General features: G+C 43.5%; 1 protein-coding gene and 1 long non-coding RNA gene across 2 annotated transcripts in view; one reads left to right on the top strand and one right to left on the bottom strand.

Moving 5' to 3' along the window:
- The window catches only part of LOC139816017 (uncharacterized), an 80,961-nt gene extending 74,904 nt beyond the window's left edge, over positions 1 to 6,057 (bottom strand). Inside the window, exon 1 of the mRNA XM_071783308.1 lies at positions 5,055 to 6,057. Coding sequence (XP_071639409.1) covers positions 5,055 to 5,117 — 63 coding nt within the window. The 5' untranslated portion in view covers positions 5,118 to 6,057. The remainder of the gene's footprint in view (positions 1 to 5,054) is intronic.
- Positions 1 to 13,019, top strand: part of LOC139816019 (uncharacterized) — a 140,560-nt gene that overhangs the window by 60,718 nt on the left and 66,823 nt on the right. The window lies entirely within an intron of this gene.

Genomic DNA, 13,019 nt, shown 5'->3' with positions numbered 1-13,019 from the left:
GCCTACTGCGTATAACGCCAACGCCGGTAGACATCGGATGGAAAGTAACTGCCAATTAGCTCGAGTCCCCAAGGGAGGAAACTTGAGTACTCGTCGGGCCGAGTTGCACATTTTACCGATGACTCACTTTTCATTGTCCCTGTTCCTCCCACAGTCGATAGTTTCCCAAACTAAGACCCCGCCCGCTACCAGGAAAACGTAACAGCTGACAGCGTAAAAACGTCTTGCAAGCGTGGTAGGAGGATGAAATATGTCTGCGGTTCGCAGGCTTCCGTTCGATATGGACACGCGCGGCGTTCAGTGTTCGCAGGAAAACAACAGATGCGTGAAAAGTATCGAACGAAGTACGGTTTTATGATCGACGTCATAGCGGAGGGACTAAGGGTACTGTACGTTTGCGGTTGTATTTTTTATTTTAATACAATTCAGAAACCACGACGTCCGCTTTATAAGATTCTGAGTAAGCAAAGCTTTTATTTTTTTTTGTCGCAAAATCCGAGGAAGGTCTATCTTAATCTAACGCGAGAAGCAATTTACAAGACCGCAACGACCCTAATGAGATGCGATACGCGTGCTCGAGAGCGAACATGTACTCGCGTAGCCTTGACGGCAATTAGATAAGCAGGTGATTCGTGTACTCGTCCGGCGATAGGCTACGAGAAGCGGTAGGTGTACGCGCTTGGGTTTCCGACTCGTTGATTCTCGTGCGTCAAGTTGACGCAGAAGTCACCCTGTCGGCATACATATATATTTCTCGACAATCATGCAGAAATCCGGTTCTTACGGTAATCGAATCGGATGACAGGAGTAGGTAAACCGCGCAACGAGTTTTGCGCGCGCACAGGTGCATCGATTACGCGTGTGTCAGAAAATACATTATTTATGAGAGTTGCTCTCCTGACGAAAGCGACTACTGCATCGCTCGTATTTCTACTTTCGCTGCTGTAACCTAGATGTGTCAATAGTTGTTCTTTTTACTTATTATTCCTTTTATAATTTAATGATTCTCGTTACATTATCGTGCGTTCGTATAAGCCATGCAATATTATTTTTATTTCTTTCGTGCACGCAACGAATAAAATTTATATTCAGTATAATCGTATTTACAACACTTAAAATGTAAACCAGTTAATGTTGATCATTAGATTTATCTTTGTAAACTACCACATCTCTTTCCCCAACGAAATAGGCTCACATTATAAACATTGCCATAATTCATCAGCTCATTTTGTCGTGAAAAACAAAACTCGAGTTAGGGTGATATCAGTAACAGCTGGTCCATACGCCTCTTCTGATCGTTAAGTCCGACGTACCCTCGGAAACCTCCATCGCGATGGACGATAGCCCGCTCCTGTACAACGGGCACGCACATGCGAGGCCTGCAGGTGCGCGAGCGCGCGTATACACACGCAGATAACGACGTTCTTGAACGCAGATCGCGACGTAGATTTATCTGGCGCGAAGACCACTGACGCTGTTTCCTCGCGCCACCGACTCCTCCCCTTTGATAATCGTGTGTGTGAGAGGGCCTCCCTCTCTCCCTGTCTGAATTCCGAATGTGGCGAGACACGGAGGTGAGGAGAGCAAGCGAGAAAAAAAAAACTGCAGCATGACCGTGAAGGAAAGGGGACAATATGTGCTAAAAGATGTTTGAATTAAAATCCAGAATAAAAATACAAAATACACCCAGAATACATTTTAATAATATACAAATTTTTATTCCTTGATTTATAGAGGTTTCGATATTATGCCATTAAGTACTGTAGTTTTAAGAAGATGTGTTGAAAAAACAAATTTATTGTTTTTATATGTGTGCAAACATCTGTGTCGTTTTATCAGTTCCGCGTTTTTTATTCGTGATTTTTAAAACATTAGACTGAAAGCTGTTGATCGTGAGTTCAGAAAAAAAGCTTTGTTAATCCAAAGCAGGGAGAAGGAATTATCGAATTCGCAATATCTGTATAGCAACGTTAAGAATTTATGTATTTGCATCAGATCTTCTGTAGACTCTTCATCTTCGGGCATCGTCCTAAGGGCTCATGTATGTACACTTCAGGTGTTTGTATAGGCAGCAGGTAATCGAAGCCATACGATACGCCACAATTTTCTTCTGGAAAAACGAGAAGATTACGTAGTGTATGGCGTCGAGTAACCGGTTGTAGCAGAATCATCTAACTGTTTAAAGCATAGCGTTGATAGATCTGGTCAAATGTGCCGGTCTCTGTGAGAACGCATTTACCGTTTAAAGAAATATTAAATAACCGTATACCTCAATTTGAAGTCAAATATCGCAAGTAGAATTTCACTAATGTATTTGCGATTTATGTCTTTTTTAGAGAAAAAAAGCTGCAACATTAATTTTATATCGCTATTATTTTATTAATGAATGTGATTATATTCGCATCATTGCTACCTATGGCACGCTGGCATTACAATAATTTATAATCGACATGTATCATTTATGACATTCTTGACTCAATGTGCCATTCAATGTACTTATGTAATCGTAAACTTTGAAGACGATTATAATCGCGTTTCTCGCAGCGCATATTTTCTAATTAGCAACAATAGCTGCGTTCAAATCAAGCCGGCATTTAACGGCGCAAATTAAACGCATTGAAATCACGTCTGTCAATCGCGCATTGAAAAATGTCGAGGCTACGTGTACCCGTTGACGTTGCGGCGTGATTTCGATCCGCGATCGATTCGCAAGGTTCGCATCTCGGCACTTCACCATACCATTACCCGCACGAAGAATTAATGTTCGCGCGGGGAATAAATTCCCCTTTACATGGCAAAATAATTCTCGTAAAACGCGCACGCCGCTATATTCATAATTTAATGGCCATAATTTACCGATAGCTATATATCCCGAGCGGTGCTCGTGCCTAGGCAAAATATTACGTACGTCCGTACTTCTTGGCCGCTACAGCGATATAAATGCTCCGCCGCGGATGGGCGGTCTTGATCGCGGCACGTATAAGCAGGTAGGTCAGTTAGCCGGTGAAAATTGCTTCAGCGCGAATCCAAGGTAGTCATCACAGCCCGTCTCTCTTTCGCGCACGCATAGACAATCCCGAAAGCGGTACGCCGTCATTACCATACAGAGAATGCCACACGATGTAAGTGTATCTCGCAAATAATGTCTTAATCTCGGAAACATTATTCGCTAGACGGAGGTACGGAGATAGGCAGAGCCATTGTCTCGATCGGAAGTGTGTTTGTGCTTCATTAATACGTTGAATACTACGCCGCGCCGGATACAACGCACTGTACTATATAACAGACTAGACATGAACGTCTGCTACATTAAACCGTTCAAATAATCAAACACTGTTTCTAGTTGTGCTACGGTTAATTTATTTTCTAAATTATTAACGAATCTTTGCAAATTTCATAAATCCGATGAGCGAAAAGTTTGCGTAGATTGGATAAATTGAATTGATATAGTCATCATTCTTTCAATTATTATCGAACAGTCTATTACTTATTTATTTAGAAAAACATTTAAAAACGATAAAATACTTGGCGGAAAATAACTACAAATCACATATCACTATTTGATTAAAAGAGATATTTTACGTTGTGCAGTATATCAATTTTCTGTAAATATTTATAGTATATCCTACATCATTATCAAATTCCAAAACAATCTTAAAACATAATCTCATGTGATAAATTTCATGGAAGTTGATAAAATCAATTATTTTGCACCTGCACATGGCATTACGGAAGCAAATTATAAAGGAACTAACGACAGAAATAAATGTCAAGTAGTGTTTAGCAATTCACCCATTCGTCAGCCAAAAGCGATAATCACGTAGAAGAGGGCTCCGACCGTTAGAATGACGTTGTTTCACGCGGGTAACGATCCTCGAGATCTCATTTACAGTACAAATTAGTCGTAGGCCGGTCCTCCGTCCTTAATGGCCGGTCGGCACGCAAAGAAGTTAAGTTTAATGAAGACCGCGCGTTATCCGTGACGAACCGTGCGCGCTCGCGTTCGCAGCCGGTGTGTGCGAATGTGTGCGCGCGCCCATGCTCTCAGCAGTACGCCGCGGCTGAATGCGACTTAAACGAAGATTTATGCCGCGACGCGTAAATATAAACAACAATGTGCAATCCCCGGGCGCATTGTCCCGCGATGGTAGACGCGTGAGAGTCGGCCAATGCGAACTAATAAGCTCCGCCGTCCATGGCGAGGCGCGAGGGAACGCGCGCGCTCGGCGTTGCGCCTCTCCTTCGCGTGCACGCGGCCTCTGGACGATGGCGATCCGGGCACCGGCTGCCGTGTCTCCCGAGACTAATCGACCGGGGTGCAACGAGCGCGACCGAATCCATCCTCGTCTCCGCGAGAAGGCCGTTTTTTGCGCCTCGCCGGCGGAAATTTGTCTGTCGCTGCCTTAATACACCGGCTGTCAGGCGCGTCGACGGTGATCCATCTCGAGATACTTTTGGCCAAGTAGACGAATTTCTCATTTCTCATACTTCAATTCGTCGTTTTGCGATTTTTACAACGGCACCTTTGGCGCGTCAGCGACAAGCGATTCGGTATTGAGTTTAGAATTCATACCGCACATTATTTGTTTTTTTATCCGTTCTCACAAATGAATTGGTTTACGTTTAGTGAGATTTAATTAACGTTTATTAAAACTCCCGTGATCATATAAATAAAAAAAAGGACTTTTTGAAAACACTAGTGAGCCGAAAATTAAACGATAGTAGGAAACGAAAAAAATATTCGCACCGTCCGAATATGAGTAATAAAACAAATGTTTGAATCAGGTTTGAAAACAAGAATATATAACGAAAGAATATATATAGATATATAGATGATGCTTGATACGCTACTCGTTTTCGCGATAAATTTGATAGGATTCCAAGAGATGCCACATACGCGCTCACCAAGTATCGTGGAGCGTCGGTGTGTTACCGTGAATCATATCCAAAGGAATTGTGCAATTAATTTTCGCGACGGATGCGGGAGCGGCGGATAAGACTCGTAAATCCCATTTCCGCTTTTACGCAGGCCAGCGGCAACGTGTAATACTCACACTTATGTCCTCCATACTGCAATTTCCGACATGCATTAATCCGTGATTGGCACAAATTTCCATGAACGTCGAAAATGTAGATAAAGGAGGCAACGCACATCAAACGACGTATACTGTCACTCGTAGGAAACGCGCTCCGTGCTCGCAATATTCACGTGATACTCTTCCTCGGGTAAATCACACGCTGATCGGCTCAGCAACAACATCGAGATCTTCTTCCTTCCGCGATCATCACTCAAAGAAACCGGTCAATCTCGCCACAAAGACCACATCGGTTGCGCTTCGTTCCGTCGTCTCTGGGGCCTCATTGACTCGCCAATGACACTCACCGAGAGTCACACCACGTTCGCTTCTGTACGTCGTTCCACGTCGGTATACGGCACAATGAGGGAATACGCACACGCGATGCTCACCGCAAGATCGCCGGGAGGGTCGTCGCCACCGCGACACGACGACGGCCGCGGCAGCCGGGGTGGTCCACGGAGCGTGACATCCTCCGTATCGGTCGTCGAAGTCTCCACACTCGCTTTCGGAGAGACTCGCGAACAGACGATGGTCCGGCCACCGGAATCGCGAGTGCACTTGCCCTCGAAACTCGAGTCGCGCTCTAAAGATTTTACGTCGGCCTTAATCATCCGCGGTCACCCGACTCCGCGACTACGAGACGCCCGCGAAATCGGAGTCAGTTCACTTGGCCGGCTTCGTGAATAAGTCGCTCCACAAAAGCTGTGTCGCCCGAACGACAGTCGTAGATGCCTGACGTCGTCCCCGTTATCGGGCCCGCACGGAACACACCGCGGCTGAGAAAAAAAGGCCGGGACCACACACACAGCCGCCAAGAGGTGTTCGGGGATCGCCACGGACGTTCTCGGGGAACGGAACGATACGGGCGACCGCGCCGTGGGAGAGAGAGCCAAGCGTTCGCCGGCTCGGGCTGAAACTCACTGAGTCGACTCTTCTGGCTGGTGCCCGGCAGGTCTGCCCCGCGACGCGTCGTGGTGAGGGATCGTGGGACAGATGGAGAGGGGAGTATAAAACAGGCAGGGAGAGAAGGAGAGAGAAGCGAGAAGCGATGTGGTAGAGCGAGAGACGAGGGCGAAGGAGGGTTGTGGGGCCCTAACCAACGTGTCCCCTCCAACCGGCCCACCGGGTGCCCACGGGCTCCGACCATTATCTCTTCTCTTAGGCAGCTCTCTGCTTTGCGCGAGAGACGCTACGTGGGGCAAGGGTACGGGGAGGGGTTGGAGGGCTTTATTATATTTACGAGGCGTTATCGAAGCAATCCAACAATATTGATTCCGCGCCGCGGAGCGATCGACCATCTCAAAGAACGCCCAGCCACGGACCCCTTCTATGCTCGCTACATTTATACGCTACCGCAGGGCTCACGGCGCCCTTATTCTTTTCACTCTTGTGCGCTCTTGACTTCGAGACTTTTTATTTCGCTCGCCTTTCGCCTTTAATGCCAGCCGAATGCGATCGAATCGCCGCGCGCACGTTTTCCCCCGCGTGAATTACGCGGTGACCATGGGCCCTCCGTTGCTGCCGTTGCTTCTGTTGTTCCGCTGCTGGAGGTATTAAGGTGGGTGGGGTGCTTCATAAATTCGACTAGTGATCTTGATCGGGATCAGGCCGGTTTAGGGACGGGCAAGGATAATACATTAATTTCATTATGATTCTCTCATTTATGGTTAGTTTGCGTGCAAGGTCGCAGAACGAAAGATAGTAAGACAGAAAAGAAGGGAAAGAACCATTTATTATGTTTTAACATTTTACAGTTTGTCACGCTTTAATCATAAAACTTAATAAGGCTTTATAAATTTGAAATATGTATTTTTTTGTAAGTTTATTGTAAAATTATGTAAAAAATCTCATTTTTATTACTAGGTACAAGACACTAGCGGCATTTTATAGCACATTTATCAAGAAAAGATGGATATCGAATTGTTAAAAAAATTTGTCACTAACAATGGCGATTAAAAGTTTGATATTTTCTTATCAAAATATGTTATTTTCTTTTACTGACAAGTCTCTCTGTTGTAACTACTACTTTAAATGGTTCGAGAACTTAAATATAGACGTAATATTTTATGAGTGCTCTGTATGAGAAGTAGGTCAGAGTCCTTGGTCTCTATAATTTTAATTCCGTCGCTCCGAGACTCGATACTTTTATGATAATGTTCACAGTTTCAAATTCTACCCCGACACCATACAGCTTCGCGCATATAAATTATCTCATTAAGAACAAGAGTAGAGAAACCCATCATATTTTTCGATTCGCACTAACTGCTTCGCGTCATCGTAAACATTATGAAACAACACTGTCCATGTTTTCGCACAGTTACAACTGAAAGGTGTTACATCTTATTTTTACGATAACCATAAAAGGATGTTGTCAGATATTTATCACGTTTACGCATCTAATTTACGCATCTTGATATTGCGCAATTGCACTGTGTTCTACTTGGCGTTGTCGCGTCGCTTAATCGAAAATTTTAATTATAAAGCATTATAAAATATTTTACTAATTAAATTTACAAATAGTCTAATTTTTTGAAAGTTTAGTTTTAGATTAATTTTCTGTCTTAAATTCTTCAGTAAATAGACGTTAGAGATAACAATTTGCATTTGTTATAACTTAACACAAAATTATAATATAATAATATGATATTATGAAATTAAAATAGAAGAATGCGAAGAAGAAATAAAGACTACGGATACTTTAGGCTATTTTTGCCTTAATTTGTCAGTTTATGCTCTTAACGTAATCTTCACACATTAATTTCTGCCAAGTCGCCTGTAAAATTACATTTTGTGCTCCGGTGACAACAAGGACAAATGATATCATCAGTAATACCGCCACAGCTGCAATAACGTATCAAGATCGTAAGAAGCGTAACGATCGTCGGCACTACCTTTCAAAGAAGAACTGTCCTGATTACCTCTTACACGCCCATTTGCGTGGTTGCGGTTGGGTCATGTTAGAGACAGAATCTTGTCGCGCGCGCGGATGTGTGGGTGGGTGGATCGCGTAACAACTGATCGTCCTCGCTGATCGGAACGCCAACAACGACAGCGCAGGAAGCTGCGGACGTCCCTGTAGTGTTATCCATTTGTATGACTCTCGGAATTTCATCCGTGTTCGATTTAGGCCCGAAGATAACGATGCAGCTTCTCTCTCTCCCTCCCCCCTCTCTCTCTTTTTCCTCGTCTTTTTGTTTCAGCGTACATTTACACTGCAAAGTTCTAGTGTGTTCAAATTATTGAACACATATACATACTATTACATACGCATGCGGAAACGTTACTGATATAGCGCGTGAGGTTGCTGATAGAGAACTAAACACAAGGATATACGTCAGGCAACAGCGTAATCAGAGAACAGGCTCGACTGTGAAGATCATGGGACATGTTTTAAGGAGACATAGCTCATAAATTTCAGTTTCATAGTGAGAGTGAAAATAGCCATTGCTAACCACTGTATTTACTTGCTTAAATCTTTATCAATATTTTTCCAATAACAATATATTTTGTGATAGCATTTAAAAATTGTATTATGATAATGTACTTTGAAAACCATCTATTTTAAAAGAATTGTCAAATTGTTATATTTAATTAAAGTTGACAATAGTTTTAAAATATTTAAGAGAAGATTTAATCAAACACACATGTGCAATCTTTCCTGTATTTTTTTTATGTATGTATCCCTGCTCACTTAATTCTCTATTATGTAAGTTCTTTTCTCTATCGAGGAAGATACCAAAGTAATGTAAAGCTATTGGATCTCTCGAGTTGAACTCAAATATACAGTTATAACGTTCAATGCGCGCATGAATGGAGTGTAATGCACCTAAAGTATGTCCTCCGTAGCGGAGCCGAGAAGCAGCTTTCCCGCTTGGTTTCACGAGACGCGATTTACGGTCGTCGCGGTGAGAGAGGCTCGAAATCGTGCGAGCACCCTTCGCTTACGCCACTGACAGACGTAGGAAGTACAGATAGAAGTAAGAGGGGGAGAAACACCCGCGCGTCCCCCTAATCCCCGTGAAAGCGCATGATGCGCCCGCGGAAGAGCGGGGAAGGAGACTTGATGAACTTGCCTCGTGAATCACCTCGCCTATAAAAATCGGCGCCCGATGCGTGAGAGAGATAACGTCGGGGAGGAGCGGTAACAACAGGTTTGCTTATGTACGCACGTACGAGACTCCGGTGAACGCGAAGGGAGACGGTGGTAAGCGCGACGGAGAAAGCGCTCGAGCAACGCGACTGCAACACGTGCATCGCGAAAGAATGTGCGGAGGTGCATGCGGCGGTGTCCGGAGCGCATCGCGCGCGCGAGTGTGTATATGTGTGCGCGTGTGTCTGGCTTGTGTGCGAAACGATATGTACGATATACGGGACGCGTATACGCACACGCGGATACGTAATACGGCGTACTCATACTTGGCACATGACCTACCACGACCGCATTGCTTGGTAATGTTCGAGTTCCACGCAGGTTGCGTCGGCGTGGCGCGAGGGTGGCGGTCTATCTACGTCGTGTTACGTTTATTGTTGCGTATACGTACGCACGGTGCGCTCGCCGCCGCGTGCGTTACGCGGCGTATAGTGGACACGAGAAAAAAATGAGGTGGACGAGGGGAGCTAAAGAGAGAGAGAGAGAGAGAGAGAGAGAGAGAGGGCGAAGGGTGTGCTTACATGCGTGTACGCTTACACCGCCGGCTCGTTGTTCGAAAATATGATGGGGGGTTTCGCGATGACTCATGAGAAAAACCAACGATCGCCGCGCTCGGTGTTCGTATCTTCCCCGTAAATATTACCGTGTGCAGGTGCAACGGTTCCGCATGCAACATGAGACTAATGCGTTATGTTGTACGGCGAACGAGACGGCGGCGTCATTACGATAGAAATTGATTAATCAAAAAAATTGTATTGTTTAACATGGGCACGCGTTTATATAAAGTTCATAGTTTTAGACATTTGTCAAAAGTTATTCGTCGTAGTATGTCTTACTGCGAATGCGAATTTATAATTCACATTGTCGTCATACAAAATTAATGATATACCTACTGTCTATACAAAATATCGTTAACGATTATTTCACGTATATTTAAAAGTCCAAATTTAGTTTAATTATGAATTATGTATCTTCTTTCTTTATTTTTTATTTTAGTTTAGTATAGGTATAATATTATTAACCATGCTCAATATCCTTTTATATCGTTTTATTTCTTTTTGACTTTGATGTCAAATTAGATTACCTTTAATCTGTATTCTTCGTATAGGATTATCCTCCGACGTTATACGAAATTCTTAGTATATGACAATGAGGCTTAATTAATCAAATTGTTTCGATTAATGCATTTATTATAGTGAAACGATTTTTACATAATCGTTATTTTTATTACTGTTTCATACCGTTCTATTTCTTTTTGATTCTGATGTCAAATTAGATTACCTTCACTCTCTATTCCGCGTAGGATTATCTTTCGACGTTACGAAATCCTTAGTGCATAACAGCGGGGCTCAGTTGTATATGACTCATGCGCCACGCGTGCATTAAACTCACCGAGCGCATAAATTAACGATTGAAATTATCAGCCAGGATCGTCGTTGATTAACATATGACTTCACACATGGTATTTCATCGCATTCGTATTCGATTAGTTGATCGAATGTCTTGGCGCGGTTTAACCGCCTAGTTCGATGCCAACGCGACGGATCGTAATCGATTATGCGACCACTATTGTGAAACGCCTATTGTTCGACATTCCTCTATTTCTCAATGATCTCATTTCAATATAATCTTTTTTCTTCTATGCTGCCGGGGAAATCATTTTTCTCTTTGAATGTTGCAGAGTATTTAGATCAATATACTCATTGCGAAAGACGAGTTGCAACATTTTGTGTAAATCGTGAGACATCTGCCTAGAATTGATGAAAGAAAGATGCGCGATTGTGACATCGGTTACCGGTTGATTCTACATTTTAAATATTTTTCCTACATTTTGCAATCATTCAGCTGAATATATAAATATATGACTATAAAGACATGAACATATAAGCTTATGTTAATCTATGATTATAAGATTTAGAGCAATTTTGAGATTCTCTTAAATATTAACATTTATTTATTAACTTTTCCATGTAACTGAAAATGGAAAATTCCGTTTGAGTAAAGAATTTGTTTACTAGATATTGTTTTCCGAGTTGCGTTACTCACAATAATTTTTAGCATCTAATAACAAGGAAGACTTTATCGAGTTATCTTTTACGTGATCGATGATCAAACGAGCGATACTTTTGAATATGGGTAAGGAAGAATTATAATAAAGGATGCGCTTACTCTCTTACATCCTTTCATGAGTAAATCTAAATTATCGGATCGCTTCCTAGGTAGGTGAGCGGAACTTTTACCAGCACTTTTCTCACGTAATTTCAGCGGTTACGATAAAAAAAAAGCAGGATGCGGAAGGGAATGGGTCGCTAGTTGGCTATATCGGCGCTCCTTTAACACCGGTTCTATAAAATATATCCTCAGGCGCTGCTCGCACCATCTCGCTGCCATGTAATAGGCGTGCCTGCGGTGTGAAACCGCCGGACGTGTTTAATAACCGTGAAAAACATTATATCTTTGTTGTCACAACGAATCGTTAGTACGCGCCACGAAAACCAAACGTCATGAGTCAAGTGACGCCTAACGCGGCACCGTCATTAAACGCCTACGAGAGAACACCCGTCACGGTCGCTGTTGATGAAGTTTACTTCCGGATGTCGCGTCGTTTTACACTTTCAAGAGACGAAATCGATCTCTGTCGTGTGGATAATTTTGAGAGAATAAAACAAGGAACATAGTTTGAAAATACGATTCTAAATACGTTCGTTAAATATGTTCATTGATGTCCTTGTCAAATCCGATGGTGGCACCGACCAAACTTGTACCTGCAAACTTAAATCATGGAATCCATAGATATCCGAGGATATCGATACGTTCGATAATCTTTATCGACACTTCTGTTGCTTCGTGTACGTGCACGCGCTTGCATCGCAACGGTGTGTTAGTGACGACGATAGCCTTACGCCTCGCGCTACTCCATCCATTCTACGCCGCTTTCATGGTACTCGGGAGCTCGAGAGATCGTATGCCACTCTATCGTATCCGGCACCGGAGCGAGGGTCAAGGACCAAATAAGCGCCGGCATGCAAATACACTGCTCATGCAGCGACATCGTCGTAATGGTAATCCTAATGATTGCGCAACCAGCGGCGAACATCCTTTTTTCCATATCGCAAGACAAAACGGACTCTGATATTCGTCGAGATAATTTAACAGACTTGAGTTCTTATCGAAACGTTGACTTTGTGACAGGCGCGCTCGTTATGCGGATCGGAATGTCGGAGGTGTCGATCGGAATGAGTGAAGTATGAACGCAATTATTATGTATGTATCGATGCGGCGCACGGAGCTGGATATTAATGCGTGGTCTGGTCGATATCGCGACGCGTATCGCAACGTTTATTTATGTTGACGTTACGCTCATTATCAGTCGTTCTTTGAATTTTTCTCGGTGTCCGATCTTGCATTCGCGAACGCATTGGAGCACCGATTAGCGCCGTACCCGGCAATTGAGTTGTACGTAAATTAACAATGAGAAAAGCGACGGGCAATCGTAATCGATCGTCTCTCGACGGTGGGATCTTACGAATCAATTCTTGGAGATTCGAATGCTCGGCGCTCGAGTCATGTAAATTCATGAGGAAGCGCGCACGCACGGTCGGGCGACGCCGCAACAAAGTACCAGCGAGCGAGTTGATCGTCCTGCGATGATTAATCGCGCTCGCGACGATAATTATAACATATGTGCGAATGATTACTACCTTTAAGTAACCATACGTTACTTCTTATCCCGCAATAAGTCATTGCTGGTCGGTAATGGTCGCAATACTTTATCGTCGACGCTATTCCCC

This window comes from Temnothorax longispinosus, chromosome 7 (genome assembly GCF_030848805.1).
Source record: "Temnothorax longispinosus isolate EJ_2023e chromosome 7, Tlon_JGU_v1, whole genome shotgun sequence".
NCBI lineage: Eukaryota > Metazoa > Arthropoda > Insecta > Hymenoptera > Formicidae > Temnothorax > Temnothorax longispinosus.
Note: the sequence above shows the minus strand (reverse complement) of the source record. Positions and strands in the feature narration are given on the sequence as shown.